At 39.2% G+C, this 15,040-nt stretch overlaps 2 protein-coding genes and 1 long non-coding RNA gene across 3 annotated transcripts; 2 read left to right on the top strand and 1 right to left on the bottom strand.

The window, feature by feature from the left end:
• Positions 1-2,003: 2,003 nt before the first annotated feature.
• On the bottom strand, positions 2,004-3,240 carry LOC131017061 (uncharacterized). The gene is made up of 2 exons (XR_009099378.1): positions 2,453-3,240; positions 2,004-2,312 (listed from the first exon to the last, which is right to left on the bottom strand). It is a non-coding gene; the product is annotated as an uncharacterized LOC131017061 (long non-coding RNA).
• A 4,592-nt stretch (positions 3,241-7,832) lies between these two features.
• Positions 7,833-11,842, top strand: LOC131016786 (putative late blight resistance protein homolog R1A-3). The gene is made up of 2 exons (XM_057945514.1): positions 7,833-11,254; positions 11,512-11,842. Exon 1 carries the CDS (start codon positions 7,849-7,851, stop codon positions 11,233-11,235), a length of 3,387 nt encoding a protein of 1,128 aa, XP_057801497.1. The 5' UTR covers positions 7,833-7,848; the 3' UTR covers positions 11,236-11,254; positions 11,512-11,842.
• Positions 11,843-12,417: 575 nt separating this feature from the next.
• LOC131015750 (uncharacterized) lies at positions 12,418-14,040 on the top strand. The gene is made up of 5 exons (XM_057944173.1): positions 12,418-12,444; positions 13,452-13,547; positions 13,653-13,751; positions 13,820-13,879; positions 13,975-14,040. The coding sequence occupies exons 1-5, from the start codon at positions 12,418-12,420 to the stop codon at positions 14,038-14,040; spliced, it is 348 nt and encodes a 115-aa protein (XP_057800156.1).
• Positions 14,041-15,040: the final 1,000 nt, after the last annotated feature.

Below are 15,040 nucleotides of genomic sequence, written 5' to 3' on the forward strand. Positions count from 1 at the left end.
AGCTGCATTTGTGGCATTTGTGACTGGAGTCTTCTCATTCTGTTGTTTCTTTTTCCAAGAATAACAGTCCTTTTTCAGGTGCCCAGGCTTCTTGCAAAAGTGACATTTCCTTGTCTCTTTAGTGTCAGAATCCTTTTCTTTTCCTTGCCCAGATTTCTTCCATTCTTGAGCAGGTTTCTTGCCTTTTGCTTTCTTGAATTTCTTCACATTCAAAGCTTCATTCGTGGTTTCTTGTTTCCCTTCATTTGCCTTTTGCAATTCCTTTGCTCTTAGTGCATTTTGCACTTCCTCAAGAGTTATGGAATTTTCTCTCCCAAACAGCATAGCATCTTTAAGATGCTCAAAACTCTTGGGCAAAGCATTAAGAAGTAAAATCGCCTTATCTTCATCTTCAAGTTTAACATCTATGTTTTCCAAATCATCTATAGATTTGTTAAACTCATCCAATTGATCCTTCATTCTTTTTTCTTCAGAAAACTTATAGGAGTATAATCTCTGTTTCATATAAAGGCGATTCGCTAAAGATTTAACCATATACAAGGATTCTAACTTCTGCCATACCTCTGCTGCCGTTTCTTCTTTGGCTACTTCTCGAAGAACTTTATCCGCAAGGCAAAGAATAATGGCGCTGTGAGCTTTCTGCATTTTCTCGTCTCTTTCAGCCTTCTTGATGTCTTCAGGAAATCCTTTCTCTCCCTTCAATGCCCCAACAAGACCTTGCTGTACAAGCATTGCCTTCATCTTGATTTTCCAAAGGGCAAAATCGTTCTTGCCGTTAAACTTCTCGGCGTCGAACTTCAGAGAACTCATTGTGTCGCGGATTCGATTCCGACGGACGGCGCCAATCTGTTAAGAACAGATGCCGAAATATAGCTCGGCGATGAACACACAACAACAACCTAACAATCTATGAACTCAGATTTACGTGGTTCGGCAAATCAAAGGCCTACATCCACGGCGAAGTCACTGTATTCGATAGATCCAAACAAGTATTTCTCAGCGATTACACTATGAAGATGAGTAACCCAAAAGTATCTTCCTCTCCAGATCTTACCACTCTTGTTTACACTCTTCCTATACAAATGTATCACAATCTAGAAAAACTCATCAATCCTAACTAATGGATCGAAAACAGCATATATAGAGAAACAGCAAAGAAAACGTGAGCTCCTTGCTAGCTACAGAAAATCAGTTATAACTAACTTCCCATATTGCAACCAGCTCCCTGAACTTCACATATTTTGCTATTAACTCCCCATGCATACGTGGATTACTCACCACACATAACAGTGAACTCGAACCCATGACATCAGTCTTTGTGCATTAACCACCTACCCCTAGGCTAACACACGCACACTATGTTGGATTATTTTAGTTTGGTTCATAGTTCATTGTGTTCTTTGAAATGTTTTAGACTAATCAACCTTTTTTTTTTGTTTAATTTGCATTCTACTAGAAAAATGAAGAGTCAAATAACTTCTTTTTGGGCATAATAACTTTTTTCTCTTTATTTTCTTTTCTAGGTGACCCACAATTACAATGATACGCATTTTTCAAGTTTTTTTTGGGGCTTTTGATTGATAAAAATTAGACCATTTTTGCACAAAGATTTTCTTTCTTTCTTAATTTTTCTTTATCTTCTTGATAGCTGAACACTAACACTATCACATGTGTTAATCTTTCTTCATCAGATTTTTCCATCTTGGTTTTTGCAAAGAGATGGCTTATGCTGATTATTGGAGTTCTGGCACATTCTTACCGATGGCCCCCCACCCATGTGATTGTTGGATCCTAGCCAAAAAGGAGATACATATCTGGAACAATGAAAAGCGTTAAGAATGAAAACACACACTCATCCAAGTAAAAAAAAAAACCACACACTCATCTTCTTCATTTTTGCTTTTTATTTTTTTCTCTTAAAGGAGGATATTTTTTTTATGGATCGAGCTAAAAGTGAACTGTTGAAAATACTCAATAACAAAGTCAAGAAAAACCACAAGTAAAGTCAAAAGAAATATATTGTAGGACTTTAGTACCTTAATTATAGGGATTTGCATGACTTTGATCATTCTTAAACCTATAAATTGAGTATCATTGTAATACGGAAATATCAAGCAATATCAAAGAAATACAATAACAATCTTTGGCTTCTCTTTATTTTTCTCTACATTATGATGATACCATGTTTCAACATGGTATCAGAGCAGGTTCAACCCTAGGAACTCAGAAACGAATCATCATCGTTCATAGTCCAAAACCAAAACCGTTCCTAGCCAATTCACCAAATCAAGGCAGCCCCTGTTCTTCATTTCCTGAAAAAATAAGAATGTCAGGAGAGATTGAAACCATAAACCAAACAGATTCAAATAACCCAAATCCAAACAGAATCCACAGAATGGGTCGAAGAGACCCAAATCCAATCAACTGCAATGAAGAAGGGATTAATAAGCACCGAAAATTAATCGGAAATTGCCGATTATTTCAGTTCCTCCCTGGATTAGATGGCAGATATGATAAACTTTGTCGGGACATTCTCAAGAAAGTTCCCGTTCCCTCAGTCGAGTCGGCGTTCTCAAAAATGAGAAGGGAGGCCGCTCGACTACAGATCTTGCAGTCGGCAACCAACCGCTTCGACACCAACATTTCATCATCGGAAGAGACCGGGACCGAACTTACCACCACATTCCGCCCTGCAACACGGCCAGAAGCGCGGTTGCAGCAAATCACCGCCGATAAAAGCGAAGAAGACGGAGGAAAGAACCCAGACGTCTCGGTCGTCGCCGCCGCCCAATCTTCGCTGCCGCCGCCGAATCATTACTACGGCATGGCTAACTATCAAAGGCCTACCGGAGCAGCGGCGGTGGCTACGGGAGCAGCGGAGGCGGCCACAAATCGGACATCTCCGGTTGGGCAGAACGGAAGTGGAGGAAATTCGGAGATGTTCGGAGCAACAACGACCGGATCGGCGGTGGCCGAGAACCGGCCGGCGTGGGCCGCAAGAGCGGCGGCCATGGCTGTCGACCGATTGGCAGCGGCTGGACCGTGGGGCGCGAGGGAGATGTCGGCGGCTGGAGATCAGTCGCCGCTGACCGTGGAGTCGGCGGCACCGGCCATGAACCGACCGGCGGTGGCGGCGGTGGCTGTGGATCGTCCGGCAGCGGCTGCAGGACCAAGGAAGGGAGGAGGTGCAGATTTATTTGATGGAGGCGCAAGTATAGGAGGCGCAGGTATAGGGTTTGGTGTTTTCACACCAAACCCTCTAACTTCTTCAAATTATTATAAAAGACCCCATATTTTGCCCACTAAGTCCCCGAATTTTGGAGTATTACAAATACCACCCCTGGGTTATCCTGAATTGCAGCAAGAGCCCCACTTTATGCAAACTACCCCCCTGGATTTGCATAAATTACAAAACCACCCCAAACCTCTACATAAAACTAAAAACACCTCTCAATTATGTAGAATTTCCCTAAATACTTCCGCTGCATATCAAACCTCTTATGATAATAGGGATAGGGATAAAGGGTGGATTTTTGATTGTGGAGCCACTGATACAATGACTTTTGATAAAACTGATATTATTAAGTCATCAACATCACATCGTACGCATGTTCAGATTGCAAATGGTGATTTGACTCGTGTTAAAGGAGCCGGAACTATAGAAATTTCCCCTACTTTACGTCTCTCAAATTGTCTTTATGTCCCGTCTCTTTCACACAAACTCTTATCTATTAGCCATGTTACTAAAGAGCTCAATTGTACCATGCTTATGCATCCTCACTTCTGTTTACTTCAGGATATCAGGACGGGGGAGATTATTGGGCGTGGCACTGAGCGGGATGGATTGTACTATGTGGATGAGATAGCTCAACAAGGCAAGGTGATGCTGGCTCACGGAACTGCTGACCGGGAAGCCTGGCTTTGGCACCGTAGGTTAGGGCATCCATCCACGGGTTACCTTAAGATTTTATTCCCTAACATTATGCAAAATAATACTTTATCTTGTGAAACTTGTGTTTTGGCTAAAAGTCATCGACAACCTTTTAAACCCAGTGATACTCAAGTCGATTCTATTTTTTCTTTAGTTCACTCTGATGTTTGGGGTCCATCACCTATTGCCGGGGGTCAAGGGTTTAAATATTTTCTGCTTTTTGTTGATGATTGCACTAGAATGACATGGTTATATTTTCTCAAAAATAAATCTCAAGTTTTTGATAAATTTACTCATTTTTTCGTCATGGTGCAAAATCAATTCCAGAAAAATATCCAAGTCCTTAGAACTGATAACGGGGGTGAATTTGTCAATCATAACATGCAGAACTTTTGTCAACAAAAAGGGATAATTCATCAAACCACTTGTTCCCATACCCCTGAACAAAACGGTGTTGCTGAACGAAAGAATAGAATCTTGCTTGAAATGACCCGAGCTATGATGATTGAGTCTAAGGTACCCAGCCATTTTTGGCCCGAAGCTGTCGCAACCTCAGTTTACCTTATAAACCGCCTTCCCACTAGAACCCTCAAACTTCAAACCCCATTACAAAAATTATCCACTTTGGCCTCTGTCCCTGTCACTCTCACTCTTCAACCCCGGGTCTTTGGTAGTTCTGTTTTCGTTCATATCCCTAAGAATGAACGGACTAAACTCTCTCCTTGTGCCATTAAGTGTGTGTTTGTCGGGTATGGTGTTAACCAAAAAGGGTATAGATGTTACAATCCTAAAACCCGTCAAATCATAACCACCATGAACTGCGACTTTCTTGAAACTGAATATTTTTACAGTACCCACCTTAACAGTCAGGGGGAGAGTGAAAAAGAGAGTGAGACCGATCTGTTAAGTTGGTTACCAATGCCAGGCTCGGAAGCAGACCCAACAGAAAAAGTTAGCCTTGCCACCGAGCATGTTTCATCCACTCCAGAACAATCTAGTCCGCTGCATGAGCCTATATCTTCTCCGCCACTGATATCTGAGGTAAGAGCTTCTGAACCTACTATTGTGGCTTCTGATTCTGCTGATAATATTTCTCAAGTCATTGAAGAAGAACAGGAGGATAATACAGTAGATGGAGATACTGGGAGATATGTGCTACCACCCAGGAGTAATCGAGGTGTACCTCCTAAACGGTATACCCCAGAGAAAGTTGTGAGGAATTCCCGATACTCTGTTGGGAATATCGCCAAGGGAAACTTGTCCAAAAATGCAACAGCCTATGAAGCAGCCTTATATGATGAGGAGATTCCACAAACAGCGGAGCAAGCACTGAAGATCGAGCATTGGAGAAATGCTATGAAGAAAGAGATAGGGGCCCTAAACCGGAATCATACATGGGAAAAGTGTCGGTTGCCGAAAGGGAAGAAAACTGTGGGATGCAGATGGGTTTTCACAATCAAACGAAAACCCGATGGATCTATTGAGCGATACAAAGCTCGGCTGGTTGCAAAAGGCTACACACAAACATATGGGATCGACTATGCAGAAACTTTCTCGCCTGTGGCAAAGATGAACACTGTCAGGGTGCTCCTCTCCATTGCTGCAAACAAGGATTGGGATCTTCATCAGTTTGATGTTACAAATGCCTTCCTTCATGGTGAGCTTGAAGAAGAACGGGAGGTATACATGGATGCACCCCAAGGTTTTTCAGATGAGTTCAAGGAAGGGAAGGTATGCAAATTGAAAAAGACTTTATATGGGCTCAAACAATCTCCCAGAGCTTGGTTTGGAAGATTCACCACAGCTATGAAGAAGTTCGGGTACCAGCAAAGCAATTCAGACCACACCTTATTCTTGAAGAAACGAGGTGATCTTATTTCTTGCTTAGTCATTTACGTTGATGACATGATCATAACAGGAGATGACTTAGAAGAAATTCAGAAGTTGAAAGAAAATCTCTTCAAGGAGTTCGAAATGAAGGACCTTGGGAGACTGAAGTACTTTCTCGGGATCGAAGTACTCAGATCAAAGAAAGGGATATTTATCAGTCAGAAAAAGTATACTCTTGATCTTCTTGCAGAAACAGGGATGTTAAATTGCAAGCCAGCTGAGACACCTATGGCTGTCAACCATGGGCTACAGATTGTGAAGGGAGCTGAATTGGCAGATCGAGGAAAATATCAACGTTTGGTAGGGAAACTTATATATCTTTCCCATACTCGGCCTGATATTGCATATGCTGTTGGAGTTGTGAGTCAGTTTATGCACCAACCACAAGCTGACCATATGGAAGCAGCACTCAGAATTGTGAGATACTTGAAAGGAACCTTTGATTATGGAGTACTGTTCAGGAAGACTGGACATCTCGAGATACAGGCATACACTGATGCTGACTGGGCTGGAAATCCCGTCGACCGAAAGTCAACAGCAGGATACTTCACCTTTATTGGAGGCAACCTTGTCTCATGGAGGAGTAAGAAACAGAAAGTGGTAGCACTCTCTAGTGCAGAAGCCGAGTTCAGGGGAATCAAGAGTGGACTAACCGAAGTCCTATGGCTAAGAAGATTGTTGACTGAATTGGGTCTTCAACCGACAAAGACGTGTCAAATGTTCTGTGACAATAAAGCAGCCATCAGCATATCAGAAAATCCTGTTCAACACGACAGAACAAAGCATGTAGAAGTTGATAGGCACTTTATCAAGGAAAAAATTGAAGGAGGTATTGTGACGCTCCCATTCGTAAGATCTGAAGACCAACTCGCAGACATCCTAACCAAAGCTGTGAACTCCAAGAATTTTTCAGAAGTTCTTGGCAAGTTGAATATCGGGAATCCCGTTACTCAACTTGAGGGGGAGTGTTGAAAATACTCAATAACAAAGTCAAGAAAAACCACAAGTAAAGTCAAAAGAAATATATTGTAGGACTTTAGTACCTTAATTATAGGGATTTGCATGACTTTGATCATTCTTAAACCTATAAATTGAGTATCATTGTAATACGGAAATATCAAGCAATATCAAAGAAATACAATAACAATCTTTGGCTTCTCTTTATTTTTCTCTACATTATGATGATACCATGTTTCAACATGAACAGCCACTTGCATTCTTTTTTACTTTTGGAATCTAAATTGTTGAAACTGAGGGAAGCAGGAACATCATCTTAATGAGTTTGGATTAATAAAATGTTTCAAGATAGTCTTTATTTGCATAGTTATAGGCCATAAAGTTGCTTGAGATCCATAATCATCTTTCTTGATTCAAATGCATATTTAATTTTAGTGGATAATCTGGAACGACTAAGAACTCGAGTCGTGGCTCGTGACCCACGAAAATGATCTGTATTCCACATGCTTTTATCTCCTTTTTTTTTACTAAATTCTTTTAGTAAAAAGAATGTGGATGTGACCCACGAAAATGATCTGTATTCCACATACTTTTTGGCTTTTGGGAAAAGTAGAACAATTTCACGAAAAAGTAATCGATTGCACTACTTTGCTTGATTTTTTTTTTTTTGACTATCTTCTTCATTCTATTCTTCTCTATGTAGATAATCCTGTTGTTTATTCTTCCTTCAATCTGCTTACTAAGAAAAGAAAGAAAAAGAAAACAAATACTCCCTCCGTCCCTAAAATAACTTCCTCTTTTTCCCTTTTGGGACGTCCCCCAAATAACTTCCTCTTTATTTCTTTCCATTTTTGAACACCTACCCCACCACTAATAATACTTTATTTATTCTTACTTTTCACTTTTCACCACTCCCAATACTAATTATAACACTTTTCAAAACTTCCAATAATTATTATATCATTTTTTCTCCACTTTATACACTTTACAACTTTTCATTAAAACCCGTGTCGTCTCCAAAAAGGAAGCCATTTCAGGGACGGAGGGCGTAGTTTCCTGCATCATCAGAGATGGCCTATGCTGCTCTTGTCTCCCTCACAAACACCATAGACCGATTCCTTAACAGCAATCTATATTCCATCTCTGTTGAAGAAAAACAACAAATTAGATCTCTCCATGATTATGTTACTCCCTTTCAAGACTTCCTCGATGAATTTCCAGACAAATTCAAGAGTTTGGAAGAGCGGATGAGGGAAGCGGCAAATGAAGCAGAAGATATCTTAGAATATCTTGTGTTGGAAAAGCTTTTCTTGTCTTCAGATGAAGAGTCTGAACTCCACGATGATCAACTCGACCGGGACTCTATGATCGAGGATACTATTTTGAAGCTGGAAAAGATGTTGAAGGAGTGTGGCGAAGATATTCCTCGCCAGAAAGCTAAAGACAACAATTTGAAAGCCCGAATTCGCGACGTGGTAATTGAAGTGGAAAAGTTCGAAGAAGGCTTCTTAAAGTGGAAGAGAGATCACATTCGTTTCAGAGACAAGTGGAGATTTTTACCAGCCGAGTCCAGACTCGACTTCATAAACCACTTGAAAAAGATGGGAAGTGAAATTGATTGGATCATGGCGGAGGTGATCGCCATGAAGAATATCAGCGACGCGGCTGCTGCCTCCTCATCCGAACTTGCACCGGTCGACCAGGTTAGCGATGAAAGTGCAGAACACCATAGGTTTGACAAGTGGAAATTTTTGCCAGGAAAGTTCACCAAGTTCAAGTTTAAACACCACTTGAAGAAAATAGGAAAGGAACTTTTTTCGAAGAAGAATAAAAGTTCCACAATAGAAGAGGACATAGTGCAACTAGGTGATTCTTCTGCATCATCTGGAATGATTGCTTTACATGATGATGATGAGAAGCAAGGGGAAGACGAGGAGGAGTCCAAACTCCAGTCCATAAAACAATTGACAAAGATGGGGAATGAATTTGATTTGATCGACATGAAGAATAACAGCAGCGACATGGCTGCTTCCTCGTCTGGACTTGCACCAGCCGACAGGGTTAGTGATATGATTAGTTTACATGATGATGACGATGATGAAAAGGAGGAGGAAGAGGAAGAGGAGTCTGAATGCTATCGAAGTGCAAAACAAGAACAGCAGATGCAAAGAGTGATGCAGAAGATTGCATTGATTGCTGCACAAGTGAAGGAAATCAAGGATAGCTCCAGCAGCAAAGACGTTGAACGTGGTGGTGCTGATACTTCTGCTGCTCCTACTTCATCATCAACTGATCCATCCATCCACAAATATTCCATGGTTGGTTTTGAAGATTATGTGTTAGACGTGAAGGATCGCCTCTGTGGAGAGCCATCCCGACTCCAAGTCATCCCAATCTGTGGTATGGGTGGCATCGGCAAAACTACTCTTGCTAGGAACGTTTATGATGATCCATTAACGGTGGGCCATTTTGTGATTCGTGTTTGGGTCACAATATCACAAGATTACAGTGCACAGAGAATTCTTTCTAGCCTTCTGGAGTCCTTGAAAGAATACTACACTGGTAGATTGGGAAAAAGTGATGATGAAAAAGTGCACAAAATTTTAATGGGGAGGAGATATTTAGTTGTGATGGATGATATGTGGAGTGGTGAGGCATGGGATGTCGTCAGAAGGGTATTTCCTGATGATGGCAACGGAAGCCGTGTTGTGCTAACCACGAGGTTGTTTGAGGTGGCTTCTTATCCGGATCCTTCGAACAGGCTTCATGAGATAAGCCTGTTGAATGCAGAGCAGAGCTGGAATTTGTTGAAGCATAAGGTGTTTGCAGATGAAGAATGTCCTTCCAATTTAGAAACTATTGGGGAGGAGATTGCGACAAGCTGCAAAGGATTGCCCCTCGCGATTGTGGTGATTGCGGGGCTTCTATCCACAGTTAGTAAGAATCCATCTTCATGGCAGGAGATTGCAGAAAAGGTGAAGTCTGCAAAAACTACAGAGCATGACCAAATAGAGGAGATACTATCTTTGAGCTACGTCGAATTACCTCAATATTTGAGGCCATGTTTCTTGTACATGGCTACCTTTCCGGAAGATGATGAGATCAAGGTTGTGAAACTCATGAGGTTGTGGGTAGCTGAGGGCTTTCTGAAATTTTCAATCAACTCCAAGAGCTGTGAAGCGGTGGCAGAAGAGTGTTTAGATGAACTCATGAAGAGAAATCTTGTTTTGGTCAAAAAGAGGAAGTCTGATAACAGAATCAAAAGCTGCAGCCTCCATGATCTGATGAGGGACTTGTGCATAAGGAAAGCGCATGAAAGTCAGTTTTTCTTGAATCTGATGGATAAGCATGTTAAAAAGAAGCCTTTTAGAGAAAGGATAAAGAATCAGCGCCGCGTAAGCCTTGATTCTTCTCATCTCAGATACCTTTCAGACGATGATGATTCAACCATCCATTCCATCAGATGCTCGAAATATCGTTTAGTGAAACTGAACTTTGTCAAGGGTGTGAGGTTGCTGAGGGTGTTGGATACGGTACCTGCTGACGTGAAGAGCTCACCATCAGTGCATCAACTATGTGAGTTATTTCATTTAAGATACCTTGCTATTAACTATATGCAATCTATTCCTAAGGGATTATCGATGCTTAAGAATCTGCAAACCTTAATCCTCGGAAATTTAAGACGACGCATACTCGGTGTTGGAGTAGTTGATTATCTTGTTTTGAGTTGGGACACGCCGCAATTAAGACATGTTCACTTTCACGGCACAATCTATTTTGAGGATCCAAGTGAAACAACTATCTCTCTAGGAAGCCTACAAACACTTTCCTATATATCACATTCGAGTTGCACAGAAAGGATCTTGAAAAAGATCCCAAACCTTAAGAAGTTGAAGATTGATTGTTCTGGGGGTGGCCATCATGAAGATGCAGCTTGTTTGAATGATTTGGTGCATCTGCACCGGCTCGAGAATTTGAAAGTATATGCTGGTCGTTGGGTTCGATCTCGGCCAAGGCACTACAAGATTTCTTATCCTAGCATGCTGAAAAAGTTGAGTTTGATTGATTTGAGACTTCCTTGGAGCCACATGATTGTTGTTGGTTCATTGCCAAATCTACAAGTACTTAAACTAAAAAGTTGTACTTGGGTCGATGGGGATACATGGGAAACAAGCGAAGAAGCATTCCCAGCGTTGGAAGTTCTTCTAATTGAAGGTTCAGGGTTCGAGAATTGGATAACTGAAAGTAGCCATTTCCCCAAACTCACACGGCTACTGCTTCATTCTTGTTGGGATCTCAATGGGATACCAAATGATATTGGAGAAATTCCAACTCTTGAACTCATTGAGGTTACAGGTGGAGTGAAAAAGTCTCTAATTGAGTCGGTTGAATTGATACGAGAGGAGCAAGAAGAATATGGAAACAACATTCAAGTTGTCTGCAGTGCTAAGTCCTAAAGATGTGGATTTGGATAAGGTACTGTCTTTCATCCCTTGAATTTGTTATTGGTCACAACTTTCCAAACTTAGCTTTTATATGATAAGATACAACTTGTAATTACACTAACTATTCTTTGCTGCATGCATCTTATCCGATTTTTATTCATTTTTGGTTATTTCATAGACGGTGTTATGTGTGTTTTGTTGGCCGATCATCGGGTTTCAAGCTTTCAGAGTTTTGAGTTGATGATGAAGATGACAAAAACATGTTGATGTATCTTTCTCATTATTCAGATTGAAGAGGAAAAGAGGATGGGAATGTGTTCTCATATTGAAGAGGTCCTCTTAAGCAATGAAGTTTGGAACTTGTTTTGATTTGTTAGAAGTTTTTTTCGCATGTGAGTGGATAATGTTTTGAAGAGTGATAACATTGTGTCCTTTATCATGTGTATCATGTGAAAACACTGATGCATATGTTGTTTCGATTTGCTTAACCGATCGGTCAAGCTATCGAAAGCAACATACGCGCCGGTGCTTGTGCCTCCTTAGAGGACTTGCAGCCGGTGTCTCGATACCTGGCCATGGACATAGATATTTCTTCGATTTTGCTTGAGGCTTCCATTTTCGTGTTTGCTATGCTCTAAGAAAATAATTATGTTCTAAAAATTTACCCCAAAAGTCACGTCAAATTGATTTAATATAAACAATTAAATATTTAAAATAACTAGTGTAAATATGAGGATTTGGACTAGCAAGTTAGCAACATGAATTTTGATATGAAATATATATTTATGCATCTAAAATTGTAGTAATATAAATTATAATATCATTATTTTTTGCACTCTTATTTATTTATTTTATTTTTGGATGGTGTCAACATAAATATAGTTGAGCGTTAAATTGATAATGTAATTTTTTTTGTTAGATTTCTTATGGAGAATTATAATTCATGATACTCAAACAACATTAACTCAAGTTATTTTTCAGAAGACAAAAAAGTTATTAATTGCGTGCAATGTATATGTTAGATATTTGAATGACTTCAAATATTTTATTTATCAAAATAAAAAAACTAAGAATGTTAGGATGCAGTCAAATAAAGAGTATTTGCTATTTGATGGGCAACATAATATTCTTAGTTACCTAAGATATTATATTTCAAATTATATAGATGAAAAATCATAAGCACGTAAATGCTACATGGAAAAATTGCAAACTCTTTCGATGGTTATTTAATCAAGAGTGGTTGGTTTATTATCGAAATAGATATTGCCTATTTTGTCCATATTTAATCAAGAGTGGTTGGATAGGGAGTATAAAAATGTCATGTTTTACAAAATTTGATTTGCCTATTTTGTCCATATTTTTAAATCCATTTTAAGGGCAACAATATAACATTTAAGCTTATTAGCTCAATCATACATTTGGAAAGTAAGCCCACCTGTATAGACAATGGCAGCCATTTAACCTTAACTCTAAATCGGAATAACAGTGCAAGTCTCCACAATCCACAAAGCCTACAAGAAATCTATTATCTTAATAGGTTTCCTGAATCTATTATGAGGTTATAGTGAAGTGTTTAACATTCTATGATTCACTTAGCCAGGTTTTTAAAATTTAATGAATGAATAATTCTTCGCTCAGTTGTGAGTGTTTGTAGATGCTTGTTTGGTGGTATTTTGCATGCTGAATGATTCTTCGCTCAGTTGTGAGTGTTTTTGTTGGTGTCAAGGATTTCAAATTCATGCTATACTTATCACCATCTGCTTTTTTAATCCTGAATTCAAGTACCTATTGCGTGATCATGTAGATGGGGTCCCTATTCTCATCATAAGTCATGTTTTCTAAGATATATTGCATCGAAAATTATTAAGTTTGAAATTTGAGATTGTTTATATGGTAAGTTCACATTTGAGCTAGCAAGTAGTACTATTATACTATGCCATTGTAGTTTATTGTCATGACAGATTTATTTTCTACTTTAACCACAAAAGGTATCAGAACTATACATGCATTCAAATTCATACTGTCATGCTTCTTTATGCTGCACGTGTGTAAATTTGGCTTGAAACTAGACATGCTTATATACTATTGTCTGAGAATGTGCAGTCAACTCTAAAAGGTATTATGCCACTGGATTGTCTGTTCAAATAAGAAAACGTTTCAATATTTATAGAAACTCATCGCGGCATCTGTTATTTATAGTTTAATATGTTAATGGCCTATTGCCACAGGCATATGAGAAGTGCTTTCAGAATCTGCATTATGTAGAGCGGCATGAGGATCATACAATTGCACATGCAATTCAGACATCGTATAAAAAGACTAAGGTATCGTCAAATTTCTAGTTGTATATCTTTGTTGATGGTTGAAATTGATAGAAACCTGTTTTTCTGCTTTAGGGATTTTGGCCTGAAATTTTTAAGTGCTTGTAGGTGTATCTTTGGCCAGCTCCTACACAATCAGGGATGAAGGCAGGCAAAACTGTGGAGTTGATTCTTAACTTAACTGGTTACAGAAATGTGAAATCAAAGGTATGAAACTGGCTCGAGAAAAATGTTCTTTCGTTTCCAACTTTGTCCTGATGGAAATACTCTTGTAGGTTGTTGGTTCAAGGAATCCCCACAACACTGTGAAGGCTCTCTTCAAGGCATTAAATGCGGTAAATGGGAATAATTATATTATATACATTATCTACATTGATATTATATTTCACCATTGTTTATCCTTTTCTATTCCTCTTTCTTTTGCTCGCAGATTGAAACTCCCAAAGATGTTCAGGAAAAGTTTGGCCGAACTGTGGTTGAATCATATCTACTGTGATAGGTATGATCTTCATCTTTTCCTTGAGTTTCTCTATTTTTGTAGGGAGGTGGTATGTGAGTGGTGAACATATTTGAATGCACTTAAGATGTGATGCCTAATGGAGTTCACAAAGAAAGAAGGATAAGTTAACTTTCATGTCCTACTTTATTGGACTTGGGGTAATTGTGCCTATATACATGTACTTTTAGTGATTTCTGGTTTTCCACATGAACTAAATATTCCGCCTCCAAATACACGAACTTTTAATTGTTCCGATTTTTCACACGGCTATCAATTTTCGGCGATCGTGGCTAGTTAAAGTGACAAATTAATATCATCGTGACAAGCTGAAGTAGCGTAGAAATCCAAGTACCTCGTCTAGCACATCAATTGTTTAAACCATGTAGGCATTTAAGGCATCCACCTCAACATTAATTTGGGTGCAGTTGAACAATTGAAAGTTCATCTGTTTGGAGGCATATTTTTTAGTTTATGTGCAAAACTAGAATTGGTTGAAAGTTTGTGTATTTAGGCGCAACTAACCCATTGGACTTTGCATATGCTTAAATTTTAATTGATTGCACAATTTTCATCAAATTTGCCTCTTGAATTGAATAACATGGAGTAGTTTTTTGAGATAATTGAATAACACAGGTCTAGCAGATTTTTGTTGTCTCATATGAGTACTACTCTTGTTCAATCTCAGGTTTACAAAGAAACAATATTATCTGTGGATAGATTAATCTCTTGAGCATTTGGGATGGCCAAGCTGATATTTTCTGAATCGAGGTTACTTAATAGGGAAAACAAATGACGCAGTGCCGGTGGCAAAAAGATGCTGAAAGGAGAACCACTTTGCTTTTCTTTTTGAAATGTGGAATCAAAATTGCTGAAATTGAGGAGCATAATCAATAAAATGCTTTTAGTTTTGCATAGTGAACTATTCATACCAAAATTATTTTTCTTGATGCACTTGCATATTTTAGTTGATTATGGTTTTAGGCTTATGCTCTTTCTC

This window comes from Salvia miltiorrhiza, chromosome 3, assembly GCF_028751815.1.
Source record: "Salvia miltiorrhiza cultivar Shanhuang (shh) chromosome 3, IMPLAD_Smil_shh, whole genome shotgun sequence".
NCBI classification, from domain to species: domain Eukaryota; kingdom Viridiplantae; phylum Streptophyta; class Magnoliopsida; order Lamiales; family Lamiaceae; genus Salvia; species Salvia miltiorrhiza.

Excerpts from the sequence above, each read along its gene's own strand:
- LOC131016786 (XM_057945514.1), top strand. The coding sequence starts at position 7,849 with ATGGCCTATGCTGCTCTTGTCTCCCTCACAAACACCATAGACCGATTC.
- LOC131015750 (XM_057944173.1), top strand. The coding sequence starts at position 12,418 with ATGGAAAAATTGCAAACTCTTTCGATG. Across the intron at positions 12,445-13,451 it reads AATTGCAAACTCTTTCGATG|GCATATGAGAAGTGCTTTCA; the intron begins GTTATTTAATCA and ends CTATTGCCACAG. Across the intron at positions 13,880-13,974 it reads TCTTCAAGGCATTAAATGCG|ATTGAAACTCCCAAAGATGT; the intron begins GTAAATGGGAAT and ends TTTTGCTCGCAG.